General features: G+C 46.0%; 1 protein-coding gene across 2 annotated transcripts in view; it reads right to left on the bottom strand.

The window, feature by feature from the left end:
• The window catches only part of TUT4 (terminal uridylyl transferase 4), a 43,920-nt gene extending 31,699 nt beyond the window's left edge, over nucleotides 1-12,221 (bottom strand). Inside the window, exons 1-4 of one of the 2 annotated variants that reach the window (XM_075616344.1) lie at nucleotides 12,034-12,221; nucleotides 10,256-10,296; nucleotides 4,998-5,613; nucleotides 1,524-1,660 (exon numbers count right to left, since the gene is read on the bottom strand). In XM_075616344.1, the coding sequence (XP_075472459.1) occupies nucleotides 1,524-1,660; nucleotides 4,998-5,517 (657 nt within the window). In that variant the 5' untranslated portion in view covers nucleotides 5,518-5,613; nucleotides 10,256-10,296; nucleotides 12,034-12,221. The remainder of the gene's footprint in view (nucleotides 1-1,523; nucleotides 1,661-4,997; nucleotides 5,614-10,255; nucleotides 10,297-12,033) is intronic. The other variant, XM_075616343.1, reaches the window with a different exon arrangement.
• Between the last annotated feature and the right edge of the window lie 6,230 nt (nucleotides 12,222-18,451).

Below are 18,451 nucleotides of genomic sequence, written 5' to 3' on the forward strand. Positions count from 1 at the left end.
CTGGGCCTTCCAGAAATAACTTCAGCAAAAAACTGCGTGTGTAACTTTGTACATGTGGTTGACGGGATCATGCAATGCTGGTAAAGCTGTATGCGTTATATTAATCCCATGCCTCGGGCTCTCTGCAGCGGAGAGGTAAAAGCACCATCCCTTGATTCACCTGCAAAACCTCTCTTTGCAAGAACACATACAGACTCCAAAACCCCGTATGGAAAATGATAAAGAGACACAGACACTTTCCTGCAATAGTGATTGTGTCAAGTATGTCCTCTGCTGCCCTTCAAACCTCAGTAATAACCAAGGGAAGAGTCGTTCCCCATGCAGGAATTACTTCCCTGGCAGTGTTTAGCGCTCATTATCTAAGACAATTCTGTGGCTTCAGTAAGAATTTAATTATCTATGTAAAGAACCTTTAAACAGTAATAATAATAACAACTTTATTCCATACAGCTCTTTTCTCCCAATGGGACTCAAAGCGCTTCACAATTACAGTATAACGCGCAGAACCAAAGCATGGTTACAGACACAGTCCCTGCCCCGTGGAGCTTACAACCTATGTTTTTGGTGCCTGAGGCACAGGGAGATAAAGTGACTTGCCCAAGGTCACAAGGAGACGACATTAGCATCGTTTTATGCTGTTGTATAAGGGTGGTCAACTCCAGTCCTCAAGGGCCACCAACAGATCAGGTTTTCATGATATCCCTTCAGCACGGGTGGCTAAATCAGTGGCTCAGTCTTCAACTGAGCCACTGATTGAGCCACCTATGTTGAAGCAGAGATATCGTGAAAACGTGACCTATAGGTGGCCCTTGAGGATTGGAGTTGCGCACCCCTGCTGCAGTATGCTCATTAAGGTGTGCCGGATGGGACCAAACCATAACGTAGTTATTAGTAATAAAATTGAGCAAACTCAGATGCTGCCTAAACACCTGCGGTATCCCAAACTGCAAAACACATTAAAACTGGTGTTCATGGCGCAAAATGAATGTGAATATAACAGTGCAATAAACCCAGTGAATATAAATAGATACTGATATCACTTATACTGCAACACCATGGAACAGGCACACGTGCAGAGCAGGCAGCGGGGCCAAAGCCTTACTAAGTAGCGGCTCATGGAGTAAAGACACTGACTCTGTTAACGACACCGAGATTGAATCAGGGGAACCTGCTTCAATTCCTGGTCAGTTCCTTGTGACCTTCGGTAAGTCACTTAATCTCCCTGTGCCTCAGGCACCAAAAACAGAGATTGTAAGCTCATCTGGGCAGGAACTGTGCCTGTAATAATCCTATGTGCTGCTTACAGCGCGTTATACTGCAATTGTGAAGCGCTTTGCGTCCCATTGGGAGAAAAAAGCTATAGGATATAACGTTATTATTAGTGTAATAAAACACACAAGTGTAGCCCATACAGTCAAACACCTTATACCTCCCCACACACATCATGGAGATCAATACAGAGAGACTACAGTCCTGAGGGTACACAGAGCAGTTAGTGGGAGGCACTGCCCTACGTATGTTACCTTCTCTAGCCGGAAGATGTAATCTCTCTCCAGCCTCTCTTCGGCCTGTTTTAGGCCCAGTTCCTCCTCTGCCAGGGCAGAATCTTCTGTTCCTACATGGACAGGCTCTGCGAGGGAGGGGCTCACCGAGGCTTTATCTGGATGAGAAAATATATGCCCCCGAAGATTAAGGGGTTAACAAACATCTGTGCTGTCCTGCAAGAAATACTGTGAAAGGCCACAGAAAAAGCCACCTTCATTGTGAGTGCCACTTTAATGAGGAAGGGGCTGCAAGGAGTATGATCAATTAAACGGATATCTTAAGTGTACAGGAAAATAACTCAACAAGCTGTGCGATACTCACTTAGTAACAATAATATGCTACAGTAAATAAACAAAAGAAATACCGGCGCCTAATGAGTCAAAAAATAATGGAATCCTGGATATCCAGTAGAAATAGTTCCAGTTCAACACTATATACTGGCGTCACAATAAAGCAATAGCACTCATCCACGTAACACCTTCTCTACCATTGTCAACATTTGTTTTCAAATGTAAAATGTATATCATCGATATGTAAATTTAGGGCCAACTTATGAGAAGCACAACAAATATATGTACAGAACCCACTGATCAAAGTATTCAGGGGCTAACACCTAACTGAAGAAACAATTCCAATGTTGCAGCGATTAAGGCGGAGTTATGAAGCAGTTGATGTTGAATCAGTTTCCTGCCAAAACTGACCAATGAAAGGCTCCTTTGTAATATCCCCCAGAATGTTTCTATTTTGAAGAAATACTGAGGGGAAAAAAAGTGAATTTGCCAAGCACTGCTTTACATCTCAGCGCAGGCGCTTATGAATCACTGCAGCATTCTTACATACGTGAGGTCGGAGGCCCTGATCAAAGCTGTATGTACTTGGTATGTGCAAACAGGAGAGGTAATGCACTGAAAAGCTTTTACTGTATGGCACTTCCAACAAACGCTGCTCCATGCAACGGCCCCTCCAAAATACGCTGCCCCCTACAACGGCCCCTCCAAAATACGCTGCCCCCTACAACGGCCTCTCCAAAATACGCTGCCCCCTACAACGGCCCCTCCAAAATACGCTGCCCCCTACAACGGCCTCTCCAAAATACGCTGCCCCCTACAACGGCCCCACCAACGTACGCTGCTTCATACAACGGCCCCTCCAACATACAACGTCCCCTCCAACATACGCTGCTCCATACAACGGCCCCTCCAACATACGCTGCTCCATACAACGGTCCCTCCAACATACGCTGATTCAAACAACGGCCCATCAAACATACGCTGCTCCATACAACAGCCCCTCCAACATATGCTGCTCCATACAACAGCCCCTCCAACATACGCTGCTCCATACAGCAGCCCCTCCAACATACGCTGATTCAAATAACGGCCCATCAAACATACGCTGCTCCATACAACAGCCCCTCCAACATATGCTGCTCCATACAACAGCCCCTCCAACATACGCTGCTCCATACAACAGCCCCTCCAACATACGCTGCTCCATACAACAGCCCCTCCAACATACGCTGCTTCATACAACGGCGCCTCCAACATAAGCTGCTCAATACAACAGCCCCTCCAACATACGCTGCTTCATACAACGGCGCCTCCAACATACGCTGCTTCATACAACGGCGCCTCCAACATACGCTGCTTCATACAACGGCGCCTCCAACATACGCTGCTCCATACAACGGCCCCTCCAACATACGCTGCTCAATACAACAGCCCCTCCAACATACACTGCTTCATAACAACGGCCCCTCCAACATACGCTGCTCCATACAACAGCTCCTCCAACATACGCTGCTCAATACAACGGCCCTTCCAACATACGCTGCTCCATACAACGGCCCCTCCAACATACGCTGCTTCATAACAACGGCCCCTCCAACACATGCTCCTCCATACAATGGCCCCTCTAACATACACTGCTTCATACAATGGCCCCTTCAACTGTTGCTCCTAAGAACAAGTTTAACTGCATGTTACCTTTATTTACTCAGCTGTCATCCTCTTCACTTCCGTGAATACCTCAAGCAATGTTACTGTAGTGCTTAACCCTTTATGTGCCAAATGCGGTGCATCTGCCCCCTACCCCCACCCCAAAATCGGGAACAGAAGAGGAAATGAGCCTCCAATCTGAACTTCGCTTATGGAGGTCGTGATCTCCCCAAGAGATATCATAAGGCACCAGTATGCCCCTTAATATGACGCTGCACCAACTTCATGGGGCCTTCATAGGGTTAAAGGTGCAGGCCCACTCATTCCACATGCCACATTTTTAAATGTACAAAAATCCATGCCACTTTTTTGCATGTGTTTTAGGATTGATTTTCCATTTTTTGCATAGCGTCCTAACAATGTTTGCCTATGGGATTTTCTAAAAACTGCTCCATAAAACAAAGCCCCAATTACTTTCACCTCACTTGTGTGTCTGATCCCAACAAAGCTGTGTGTATTGTATGTTGTGTAACCATCATGGTAGGCCAGCATCCGTTACGCCAATAAACATCTCAAAGGGGAAGGTGTTACTTGGCCGAGTGCTTACACTTTTCTGCAGAATTACTATTTGCGGACAACTGGGACGCCCCCTGTAAAGGGTTTTTCTGGCATCTGTTACTTGGATTCTATTTCTCAGAGGCACAAAGGAGTAGGACCAATCCTTCCCATCACAGACACACAAGCACGTTGTGTAGAAATGCTGGCGGCTTTACTGGCTTTCTTATACTTAAGGCAGCCGCACTTAACATTTCCTTTTCCATTTCCATCCTGAGCGCATATGCTTCATTGCAAAATTATTTGATGGTTCCCAGTATTTGAGTACTACTATTAAAGATGGCTGCCACTGTGTCTTTCTAAAAACTGCACAACTGCTCTGATCACTGCAACCGTGGGATTTCCACTGGTGGGTACATGCACTTATGGCACAAGGATGTTAAATGTATCGACTAAACCAGGGGTGGCAAACTCTTTCCTCAAGGGCCACCAACAGGTCAGGATTTCAGGATATCCGTTTCAGCACAGGTGGCTCAACCAGTGGTTCAGTCTTTGACTGAGCCACCTGTGCTGAAGCAGGGGCTGATTGAACTACCTGTCCTGAAGCAGAGATATCCGGAAAACCTGACCTGTTGGTGGCCCTTAAGGTCTGAAGTTGGCCACCCCTCGACTAAAGAATGAGCTGGATATTGTTGACGATGCGCCTTGTGATTTCAGGACTCGGTGGGAACACGTCGTTCATGAATATTCAATAAAACTTATTCAACTCACTCACTCACCCAAAAATTCGATAACCTCAGAAAACGATTTGGATAAGAACCCTGTGTGGCATATTCTGGGATACATGCAGATCAGGTTTATGTAGTTATGTTTTACAGAACTAATACAATTATCCTGATAAATAGCAGAAAAGAGGAATTCCATTGTAGCACAATGTCAGTACATGAGCCGTATACTCACTCATTTCCCTAGCTTTGACCGTGGATTTCTGCTCACTCTCGGGTGGGCGTGGGCTCAGATCTGTACGTGCGTCCACGTTCTGTGTTCCCGCGCAGTTTTCCGGGGTCTCCTTGAGCCCGGCGGTTACATTCTCTTTCCCAGCTAGTTCTTGACCTCCCTGGGATTTTGGAACCTGCTCCTCTGCTCGTGTTGGTTTTGAGTTTCCCACCGGTAGCCGAGAGGACTTCTTCATTTTTGAATGACTCTGATCTTGGCGATCCAGTTCCAAGTCCTTTGCAGTGCAATTAACAGAGTTCTCTCTGCAAGTTTTCAGGTCTCCCAATACTGCGGCGCTGGGCTCGGACGGTTTCCCCTTCTGGCTACTGACGGGAGAGCTGCCCTCGCCGTCTCGGACTGGTTTACTGTCACCTCTGTGTTTGTGCTTCTGGTTGCTCACAACTCGCACACCTTTGCTCTCCGCACGGCCCGCGCGCGCTGGCTTCCTCGATTGGTTGTTTGTGGTTTTTGAGGCATCTTCCATTATTGCAGGATTGGTGTTGGACAACCAGAGAAGCGGCTTCCAATCACTGCAGCTTTCTCAAGTCCACACCTCGGACAAAAGAACCCACTGGGCTGTCTGGGGGGAAACAAAGCAAGTCTGTTCATACTATTGTACTTCGTAGCAGCAGAATTAAGCATACAATACAAAGCGATGCGTTCCACAGACACAGGTAAGTGTGAAATTGTGCATACAAAAGAGCATTAGTGGAAGCTGGATTGGATATCAGGTACATTAAAAAGGAGCAGAACGTGTGTTTTTTATAATAGGTTTGCAGCAGGCGGTGTTCGGAGTTGAACCCCGTTTATTTCAGCTCCGGGGACCCACTGCTCCCCAAGATACTTACTACCATAGTGGGTACCGGTAGCATCTCCATAGTTTTAAATGTCCTGGTCCCGCGGGCTAATATGAAGCCGCAGGGGATGACATCACAGCATGCCATTAGCCCCCGTCACATTTTAGCCGCCATTATGATCCCCACACACAGCCCAACCAGAGCGGCTACTGGCACCCTACGGAGGCAAGTATCTCAGTAAACAAGGGGTCCCCGAAGCTGAAATGAATGCAGTTTAGCTCCGGAGACCCCTAACTTCAATCCCATTTAAAACAAACACTTGGAAATAATTTAGCAGTCTATTTGGCTTCCCTAAGCCAAGATTTGACTGCTTCAATTTTTGGGAAATCCATTGCAACTTGTGTTACTTAGGGGGCCTCTGAATGGGGAACTGTTTGTCAATCAAGAGTGTTCTTTACCCTTATCTCACCCTGTCTTTACCAGAGAATCGATAAGGGGGCGGGGGAGAGAGAAGGTCACCTGAGAAAACTCATGTTGAAAACAAATTGTGTTATGAGGTAAAAAGGGAGCAGCCAGAGGAAAACAAAACCCCTCCCGAGTCTGCGGTCGCCATGTTTATTAAACGGACGCAAGCAGAATACGTAGAAATGCGCAAGCATGCATCAGCAAGGGACCGGTTGAAGTTTGAAGGTCAGCGAGATTATTTTAACAAGCTACAAATAAATACAGCTGCAGGGAACTTTGAAGAATTGAATAAGGTCTATTGACAACTGACCATCCCTGAAGACAAGACTAGTGCAAATATGATTACCTGGGCAAACCCAAATCTGCTAAAACACAAAGACCATCCATCCTCCGACACTAAGCCACAGAAAGGAGATAACAGGAAAATGCTGACGTGGAGATACAGTTGGGGCGTGGGAGAAATGGAGTATGTGTGACGTAAGAATGAAGAAGAGAAACTGGGCTTCATCAGGTATATACACCAGTGTTTAAGGAGAGAGCATTGTCTTGGCTGGGTGTTTGCTCTCCTCACACAGAGGCAACATTGTACAGGTGCCAGGTGCTCTGATCTCCAGTCCTCAAGAACTCCCCCCCCCCCCCCACCCCCAATAGGTCAGGTTTTCAGGATATACCAGTTTTAGCACTGGTGGCTCAATCAGTGGCTCATTCTTCGAATGGAGTTGAGAATCCCTGTGTTACACTAAGTGTGTGCTGTGCTTATTAAATCAAATCTACTTTGAGAAACATCTGTGTTAAACTCGCCTTCCTTCAACCCCTCAGTGCCTCAGAGGGACCTGCACCCCATTGCAAAGCACCCAACGGAAACCGTACAAGTATATATTTCAAACAACTAGGAGTTGTCCGATTGTCTAACCCATGGGGTGCTTGTGACATTTTCTAAGGGGGGGAGGAGGGGCGCCACTTTTAACACAAAATATTATCATACCTTACAAGAGTACGCTACTGTGGTTCATTTGTCAACATAGATAGAGATAGAGAGGTACGTTAGAAATGATTTAACATGATATTTATTTTCGTTTAACGCCACTTTTTAAACGTATTTTCTTACACACGCCGATAGGTTTTGGATGACGGGTGGGACGACACTACTAATAACATGGTTATACAGAGATACATACCTCCTTAAGTGCTGCTGGTATCTCTGTGGAGTTTAAATGTCCCGGTCATGCAGGCCAATAGGAAGCTGCGACAGATGACATCACGGCTTCCTATTGGCCAGCGTGACATGGTACATTTCAATACCGCCATTTTGTTAGGCACACAAGTTCCCTGGATGCAGAGATACCGGCACTCCTACAGAGGTCTGCATCCCGTCGACTGAGCCACCTGTGGTGAAGCAGGGGTATCCTGAAAGCCTGATCTGTTGGTAGCTCTTGGACTGGAGTTGGCTACCCCTGTTCTACACACATTAGAGAAGTGCTCTGCCACAGCCAGGCTCCCCTGCCAAGACTGCAGTGTCCGGCCTTTACACAAGCCTTGATACAGACGCCTCATTCATCCCCTGTAACCAGCCAACAACCGCAGCTCCAAACTAAAGCAATTACCCTCAAATTTCCCACAGCCGCGGATAGCGTAGGAGAGGTCACAAGCAATCTGCGTTTCCAAAAACAGCCTGGCTTCTGAGATACTCTAACACACGTAAGGTGCATCCCCTCCTATGTGTGGTATACAAGGTATTTTTGCACAAACACCCGTATAATCAGAGTAGCTGACTCAATGCACTTGCTGCTTTTTGTTAAGAGCCCATACCCAACTGCAGAATGAATGCAGCAGCAATGCCAGTTACACTTATCAGGGAGGTCACACAGCATCTGTACACACTCCAACTATTTAAAGCAGATACCCCCTTAAAACCTGACCTGTTGGTAGCCCTTGAGGACTGGAGTTGGCCACCCCTGGAATAGAAGCTATGTGAGAACTATAAGCAGTAGATAAGAAACTAGGCCTCATGCACAAAACAATGTAGTTGTCTCCTTGCAACTTAAAAGCAGCGATTCCAGGTAGTATATATATTTTTGTATCCACCCTTTTATAGGATGGCAAATTAGGGGGTCCATGGAGTTGAATCTCACTATTACAGCTCTGCGGACAGGAAAATCGCGACTGAAATCTGCCACGTCATGCAGGCCATAGATGGCCCTTTATAACTTGGCACAAAACCAGGAAGGAACGCGGGTACCGTTACAGTGTCGCTCAGGAAACCGGAGTTGAGCTGAAAATTGCAAGGTTCTAGGGACCCCCTGGCTCCCACCCTGTAAAAAATGAGGGTTTAGGCAAGGAGAATTGGCGCCTTAATGTCCAGTGTCATGCTTTATAAATGTCCCCAGGGAGAGGTTTCACCACGCAATGCTCTACTCCTGTCAGTACACAGAGTGCAACTTCACAGCAGCAATATTGATTTCATTTTTTTTATTACAGGATTGAAGCAAAGGGTCACCGCAGCTGAACTGTGTTAATTTCAACTTCAGGGACCCCCTGCTTCCAGAGATACTTGCCTCTGTAGGGGGTGTGGGTATCTCTCCAGTTTAAAATGTCCCGGTCATGCAGGCCAAGCCGCACCGGATTGGCCGGCGCGATACGAGACATTTAAACGCTGCCATTATGTTACGCACACAGTTTCCCTGACTGCAGAGATATCGGCGCCCCTATGGAAGAAAGTATCTCAGGAAGCAGGTGGGGGGGTGCGGGAGCTGAAAAAAATTAAATAAACGGAAAAAAATAGAACAAAAAAGAGAAACCAGTATTGCTTCTTTAAGGCTAGAATTTGGTACATTTTCTGAGAGCCTGCCAGAAATGGGGACAGCTATTCTATTTTTCACTCATTTAAAGAAAAATGTCAAAGGCAGTGTTTTTCAACCCAGGTTCCCCGGGGATCCGTAAAGGGTTCCCTGCAATTTTCTGGTAATTTGAAAATTGCATCAAATACAGAAGAATTTACAATGCATCTGATCTCAGACGCGCTATTAGAGAGGGTTGGGGTTCCTTACAACGTATCTGATCTCAGACGCGCTACTAGGGAGGGTTGGGGTTCCTTACAACGTATCTGATCTAAGACACGCTATTAGAGAAGGTTGGGGTTCCTTACAATGCATCTGATCTCAGACACGCAATTAGAGAGCGTTGGGGGTTCCTCAGCATTTTACTTAGGGTTCATTAACCAAAAAAGGTTGGAAACCACTTGTCTTAGGTGTTTCAAACTTGTTGTTTTTTTAAGCAAATATTACTGAGACTTTGGTAACTGAAGAGAGAGCTAACCAATCTTTCTGGTCTGATCTCACATACACAAGCACCTTTTTCAGCTGGTTAAATGTCATGTGACAGAAGTGAAACCCAGTGCTTACAACCTGCTGATAAACAAAACTCCTTCACTTCCCTTTTTTTTAAAAAAAAATTTACTTTCCTATTTTTCTAGATACTTTGTGCTTGAGATTTGCATCTCGCAGAAATAACTTAGCGCAAATACAGCTGAAACAAATCTAAAGCTGAAGCAGCCAGCGGTGGCACCGGATCTGTTTACAGACAGCAGCAGTGGAGAGTCCCAGTCACATAGCAATGAAAGGTGATCCTGACACCATCAGCAAAAGAGACTACACTTTAAAAGGTGCAGACCCTCTCATTCATCCACAACAATCCCCAACTCCAGTCCTCAAAGGCAACCAACAGGTTAAGGCTATCCCTGCTTCAGCACAGGTGGCTCAGTCAACGACAGCCACGGATTGAGTCACCTGTGCTGAAGCAGGGATATCCTTAAATCCTGAACAGTTGGTGGCCTTTGAGGCATGGAGTTGGCAACCCCTGCTTTAGAGAATAGTATCACAGGAAGCAGGGGGTCCCCAGAGCTGATATTAGTGCAATTTAGCCAAATATGAAACGCTGCTTTAAATGGAGTTGGTAGCTAACCTTTCTGGCCAAAATGTGAAAAGGCTTCGGATACATCCGACCTAAAGTACGGAAAAGACAACAACAAATAAATGGAGCTGGAGTGTTATTTGGGTCAGTCTGGTTGCAGTCCCAGTACCTCCTAATTTGGACTGTACCGTCGTAACCTCCCTGCTGATGCAAGAGCCTGTAACAAAGTCCCTGCTGAAAAAAAAACATATCTGCAAGTGATTTACTTGAGCTCCCTGGGAATAGAGGGTGTTTGTTATTTACTAAAGTTACATTACAGCAAATGTATCAAAGGAAACACGGCTGTTGCATTTAATTGGATTTCTTTTCTTTGATAAACCTCCTGCAAGTTTTCTCCAGTTTTGCAGTCAGAAGAATTTAGTCAATACTGTATACAACTGGCACAGAGCATAAGGGACACTCAACACAACTGAATACAAGGATACACAACGGACCATGAAATATATGCAGCAAAACTTTATGCACTGAAACACAACAGAGTCACAACAGCATTGCACAGAGACATCACACACCGAGGTACACACATTATCATCACTAAGAAAGAGTAGCAACAACATATTGCACAGCATCACAACACACAAACAGAACTTCAAAAAGAGATACACAGAAACAGTACAGCGCTTCTTAAACAACAACATAGTAATGTAAACCGAGGAATACACACAGATACAGTACGACACACAAGCTCATGTCTTTTACACCAGCCAAGTGAGAACAGGATTACAAAACAAACGTCTCACACAGCTATGTAACTACAGATATACAAGACACAACTTCCCAGCCACATCACAGTGGCATCACACAGATACACACACCCCCTGACAATGCAAACACAGCGACACATCACACAGATACACACCTCACACAATGTAAATACAGCGACACACACCTCCCCACGCAATGTGAACAGCGACACATCACAGATATATACACCTGCTAACACAATGTAAACAGCATCACATCACACAGATACACACACCTGCTGACACAATTTAAACAGAGACATATCACACAAATATAAACACCCCCCCATACAATGTAAATGCAGCCACAAATCACATACACCTCCTCGCACAATGTAAACAGTGATACATCACACAGATACACACACCTGCTAACACAATGTAAATACAGCGACATTACACAGATACACACACCTTCTCGTACAATGTAAACAGAGACATCACCCAAATACACACAATGTAAACACAGCAACACATCACCCAGATATACACACCTCACAATGTAAACACAGAGACATCACACAAATACACACGTCCTGATGCAATGTAAACACAGCATCATCACACACACACACACCTGCTGACAATGTAAACCGAGACACATCACACAGATGCACACACCATCTCACACAATGTAAACACAGCGACATCGCACATACACACACCTGCTGACACAATTTAAACAGAGACATCACACAGATACACACAATGTAAACACAGCAACACATCACCCAGATACACACACCTCACAATGTAAACACAGCGACACATCACACACGTCCTGACACAATGTAAACAGAGACACATCACACAGATGCACACACCATTTCACACTATGGCGACAACAACAAAACCACATTTCACAGCCAAATAAGGAGGAACACAATAACTAAGCCCAGGGTCCTTACACACACAGTGACACACCCACCCCGGGCTGCTGCAGTCACGCTCTGGGCCCCGCACATCCCTGCTCTCTCCTGACCCCGGGCCCCGGGCCCCGAGACAGAAACCGGGAAAGGCACGTACCAGAGTCCGGGGCTGAGCAGGCCCCAGGGAGACGATAACTGACGAAGCTTCCCCGGGCGCCGTTAGTCCCGAGCTGTGTGCGGGTCCGCCATGTCCGGCTCCTCCCGCTGTGCAGGCCCCGAACACACAGCTCACTCCGCCGCCATGTCCGCCGCGCACAGCATTGTGGGGCCGGGGGAGGAGCCGCGGCTGTCATTGAGGTAGAGGGGGACAACCGTGAATGACAGGAGGGGGGAGAACGGTGACTGATAGGGTGGGGGGGGGGAGAGGGGGAACTGTGACTGACAGGAGGGGGGACAACCGTGACTGACAGGAGAGGGGACAACCGTGACTGACAGGAGAGGGGACACCCGTGACTGACAGGAGGGGGGACAACCGTGACTGACAGGAGGGGGGACAACCGTGACTGACAGGAGGGGGTACAACCGTGACTGACAGGGAGGGGACAACCGTGACTGACAGGGGGGGGGGGGACTGTGACTGAAAGGGTGGGGGGAACTGTGACTGACAGGAGGGGGGGGGGGCTGACTGGCAGGAGGGGGGGAACTGTGACTGACAGGAGGGGGGGAACTGTGACTGACAGGAGGGGGGGGACTGTGACTGACAGGAGGGGGGGGGAGAACTCTGACTGACAGGAGGGGGGGAGAAACTGTGACTGACATGAGGTGGGGAACTGTGACTGACAGGAGGGGGGGACTGTGACTGACAGGGGGGGGGACTGTGACTGACAGGAGGGGGAACTGTGACTGACAGGAGTGGGGATCTGTGACTGACAGGAGGGGGGGAACTGTGACTGACAGGAGGGGGGGGGAAACTGTGACTGACAGGAGGGAGGGGGAACTGTGACTGACAGGAGGGGGGAACTGTGACAGACAGGAGTGGGGAATTGTGACTGACAGGAGGGGGGGGAAACTGTGACTGACAGGAGGGGGGGGGGGAAACTGTGACTGACAGGAGGGGGGGGGGAAACTGTGACTGACAGGAGGGAGGGGGAACTGTGACTGACAGGAGGGGGGAACTGTGACTGACAGGTGGGGGAACTGTGACTGACAGGAGGGGGGGAACTGTGACTGACAGGAGGGGGGGAACTGTGACTGACAGGAGGGGGGGGTCTGTGACTGACAGGAAGGGGGGGACTGTAACTGATAGGAGGGGGGGAACTGTGACTAATAAGAGGTCCAGTGAATGTGACTAAAAGGAGGGGGTGGTTGTGACACGACAGGACGGTGACAAGTGTGACTCACAGAAGTGTTGGGGGGGGAAAGATATCACTGACAGGAGGGGGGCAAACAGAGCTTGGGAGGGAGGACAGGCATCAAATGCCACAGCATGTGCATCCTCAATTACTCATTTATAGCGTCACGTCAAGAACTGGCCTTAAAATTACCTTTGTGAAACTCCTTAATCTTTTAACTCAGCTACTAAACAAACACGCCACAGAACAGTTTATTATATGAGGAATTGCTAGGCACAGAGTATATTCCATAAGCAATAGAGAAAAAGATACTCCTTGTGTTTATGCAAAAAGAAAACTCCCAATGTCTGTATATAGATAATTTTCATGAGTTTGCTTTGCTCCCTTTGCCGCTCAGACACACATTCATATAATAAATATACATTGTTTTGTCATTTCTTGAAATTAACACCCATTTGTGGTTATTTATTTTCCCGACTATGGCCCCTGGCGCTTCCCCAGCTGTTACTTGCAAAGCCTTATTGGAAGACGCAGACGGTCGGAAAAAAAGCAAAACAAATAATGGCCCATGTTTACTAAGTGATGCTATTCCAAAAGACCCTTTCCTGTGCTGAAAGGCACCTTATAGCCTATTCAAGAAAATGGGTCTGGAGGTATCGTCTACTATTACTGTACTTTGTTAATATGAAGAAAAATAAAAAATGGATAGAAACACTGCATACCAAGGAATGGTCAGGAACTCGCCAGATGTAGAAAAATTATATAAAAAATTATTTTATTGGATCATAATAATAATAAAGACAAAAAAAAATCCTCCCCCGTGTTTCACACCAAATGGCGCTTTTTCAAGGAGTAACGTTGGGAGAGGAGTCGCTTGATCTACCCTCTCCACAGATATGACATCATAAGAGTAAAAATAAAAAGACAGCTGAAAATAATCAGTATACATCAGTGACACAATTCATCCCTGCATAAATATCTTCCAATATCTCTGGAAGGAAGTGATGTGGAGACCAGTTGTGTGCTCTAGTTGTATGATCCTGTTGATCATGTTATCTTGCTTAACAAACTCCGGTGCTCTCGAATAGGGAAGCATGCTTTAAACTGGGTTCATTCCTACCTATCAGGTAGATCCCAACATGTGTCCACATAAGGCTCCAACTCCAAACCCCTGGATATCACCTGTGGTGTCCCGCAAGGCTCTGTTCTGGGGCCCCTACTCTTCTCAGTGTTCGTCAATGATCTTCCTACAGCTTGTAAGAAAGCCTCAATACACATGTATGCAGATGACACAATCTTATATGCACACAGCCATAGCCTCTCCAACCTTGAACACATACTTCAATCTGACTTTTTGAGACTTGAAAATTGGATATCCCAAAACAAACTGATTTTAAACACTGACAAGACTGCAACAATGGTATTTGGGACCAAGGCTACATTTTTAAAGCTTCCAATGACTGAGCTCAAGATCAGAACCAAACGCTAATACCACCCTGTTACCAGTTTTAAATACTTGGGCATATGGTTTGACTCCTATTTAACATTCAGGATGCATATTGATACCCTGACATCCAAAACCTATGCCAAACTCTGTGTACTTTACAGGTACAAATCCTCCCTAAGTTTGCTGGTCAGAAAGCGTATTGCACAGCAGATGCCAATGCCAATTATCAACTATGGGGCCATAGTATACGGCTCGGCACCCCAAACCCACCTTAGCAAACTTGACACCCTCTGGAATTCAATTTGTCGTTTTGTTCTCCAATGCAACTACAACACACATCACTGCGAAATGCTCAAAGAACTAGATTGGTCATCACTTGAGTCTAGGCGCAAAGTTCATATTTCCTGTCTTGCCTTCAAATACTTTCTGGGCAAGCTACCCAGCTACCTGAACAAGCTCCTCACCCCTACCACATGCAGCACTTATCATCTGAGGCAGTAGTAAAACAGAAACTGTAACGCTTCCCAAATTCAATCAATAAAGGCGCACATATGCCGTGTACAAAAAGGATGCAGTGATATAAAATATAAATATGTGTTAATACTGGCCCTGGGTGGTTTGGATGCAGCTCTACCCGATGAAGAATCTCCCTGGATCTTTGAGGTAGGTGGTGGAACAGGTGTGGGGAGCGCAAACCATAAAATGAAGAATAAAGAATATACAGAACAGTTCAGAACGATCCAATCAGAAGCTCTCAAAGACTAAATGCACACACTCTCAGCCCTCCACGTTCATGGCCTGACGAAGCACGTTTTCTGTGCGAAAAGCGTAGCCTGCTGAACGTGGAGCTTTTTGGACACTACAGGGCTCCATACTCCCATAACTTCACAGTTCCCTCTCTGCTGCCGGACGCGGTATCCAGCGTCACTGTGAGGAGAAACGAGGAGCGGAGAACCCGCAAGGCCTCTCGCCATGTGAGTGTTTTTTTAGCTTTTTTATTGTTTGCATTAAACAAAGTGTGTTATATTTGTAACCCCTATTCTCCTTGATGTCTTTGTGGGACTGCGCTCACCACGAGTGCTAGGACGCCCTGTGGAGAGACAGACCCAGAAGACACTGAAGGAAAAGATACCACCTATGGGTATTGACTCACACATGGCCGTGTGAGTCACCATTTATTATTTTTTTATACCATACACCATCACTCTTCTGTCTGCACGTTCACTGGGGCAGCTACTGCAATTTGCAAGGAGATTTTAAAGACACTTCTACATGTGGGGACTCACACATGGCCGTGTGAGTTGGATATTTATTTATATCTATTTGTACACCATCATCTCTCTCACTATATGGTGTGTATTGGATACCACTACGGGTTTAAGATACTCCACAGAGGGTTAAACATTATTTGTGTTCGCCCTTACTACTCTCAACTGTGCATGGTTTGACTGCATGCTTGACATCCTTTTCTCTATACAGTGATTCTACTGACAACTTTTCTGTATATTCTTTATTCTTCATTTTATGGTTTGTGCTCCCCACACCTGTTCCACCACTTATCATCTGAGATCTGACTCCAAAAGACTGTTCATGGTCCCAAGGTTCAGCAAAGTATCCGTCCGCTCCTTCTTCTCTTACCGTGCACCTCACAACCGGAACAATCTTCCGGAGACTCTCACCGCCACCATCAGGCCAAGTACTTGCAAAACTAAAGCTGTCTCACATTTTAATCTGATCTGTAACTGTTACATAAGCCTATAATATATTATTTCTAACTGTGCATGCTATGTCTTGTATATAATGTATACCCTGTTCACTTATGTAACTGTATTTGTAACCATGTACTATTTGTCATCTTAGTTCTATGCCCAGGACATACTTGAAAACTAGAGGCAACTCTCAATGTATTACTTCCAGGTAAAATATTTTATAAATAATTAATGATCCAGTTGCTAAGGCCCATTTAGCACTTAAGTTCATGAAGGTTCCTAAAAAACTAGAACTATCGGTACCTAATTACGATGACATTTATAGTATTATCCTAATGACTACTTCCGTAAATTGGTTTATTTTAAATGCGATGCAAAATCCCTCATCAACAATATAACAAAATCACATCATAATTGATTTTCCATGGGCCTTCCTGCGGGTCCGTCTGGTGCAACGTCGGTGACAGCGCCCTCGATAAGCAATACCGGGTTAGGAAAATGATGCGGATACTTTCCTCGTTACAGAGGTGTTGCAGGAATCATGTGACGTACATAGAAACCCTACAACTGTATTCATGCTTTACATGTAATGTTTCTGCTGGAGTGGTTCATTTTTGCGAACTGCATATTGTTGTGAAGGAACCAGTGGTACTATTTGCATATGCATAAGATATGTATATATGATATGTATACTATATGTACATTGTGTTCAGAAAAACCAGGACCCCTTTTTTCCTGAACACAGTGTATATGTATAATATATGCATCTATATAAGATTATACGGATGTGTGTTTGGTATACGTAGTGTTCAGGACAAGAGGTTGTTTTTTCTGAACACGGTATATGTGTGCAAGACGTACAATATGGAATATATATATATACACACACACACACACACACACACTTCATCTTATTATAAAATATGTATACAAAACTAAAGGGGACAGCGCGGGCTCCATAGTGTAAATAGTAAACCGTTTATTTTCAGTGCTAAAATCATTTCACTCACAGAATCTCAATAGAACAAAAGGACAGAAGCTCTGTATTCCTGTGGTTCGTCTGCCGATTGGGAGCTTGCAACTTGAGAGCGTGCTCAGTTCGTCCTTAGGGCCAGCTCAGACAGAAAGCGATGCGATGTGCGCGCGCACGTCTGTCGCAATTTTGGGTTGTGCGGTGGGAGTTTTCAAACTGAAAAATCCACCGGCGGCAAAGTGCAGCATTGTTGCTGCGACATTTTGCCGCCACAACCCGAGTTGAAATTTGGTGCTACCGTCGCGTGACGTGAGCTAGTTCAGCCAAGAGGCAAACCAGCACCGTGACGTGTCCGTTACACGCCCCTGCCACGCCCCCAAACGCTGCGACCCAACGCCTGCGTTTGAGCAGAGATCGCTGGGCAGCAGGAGCGCACAGCGGAGGCGTGAATGCAAGCACGGTCCCGCAGCAGCCTGTCTGAGCGAGCCCTTATGCGCTGTCCGGTAGTCTAAAAGATGTGCGTCCACACTCTGGTCCCCCGGCCCAATAGTAACCACACCTCCGGTTCCACTCTCCACAACTCTCCTCTCTTCCATGGTATACAGCAGGAATTAAAAGCAGGTTTCAGGCTAAGCCAAGAGCGTCAACACCCGTACGCGTTTTGTCGCTAGGGTAATGGCGACTTCAGAGGATAGAGAGTGGTGCAATCCTCATGACTCATATGGTCCATGTTAATTCATTAATAACTAATCTTCACTCCACCCAGTTCCATGAATGATGAGTAAAAATATGCATAAATTGGCTTTAAAAATGCAACACTTACACACAAAACCACATGAAAAACAACTTGGTACATAATTCATGAGACAGGGGAGAATACAGACTAAATAACCTAAAGGTTAAATATGTATGTTTATACACGTCACTCAGATCCTTGGGAGAAGTTACATCCGCTATCCTCATAGGGAATAGTAAATTGAAGTTCAATGTATTATTACCTATGAGGGTAGCGAATGCACTTTCTCCCAAGGATTCGAGTTTCTATTCTGGCGGCCTTGGTGAAATTACACCTCTGTGGTTTATCCTCTTGTATG

Source organism: Ascaphus truei, chromosome 10, assembly GCF_040206685.1.
Source record: "Ascaphus truei isolate aAscTru1 chromosome 10, aAscTru1.hap1, whole genome shotgun sequence".
NCBI lineage: Eukaryota > Metazoa > Chordata > Amphibia > Anura > Ascaphidae > Ascaphus > Ascaphus truei.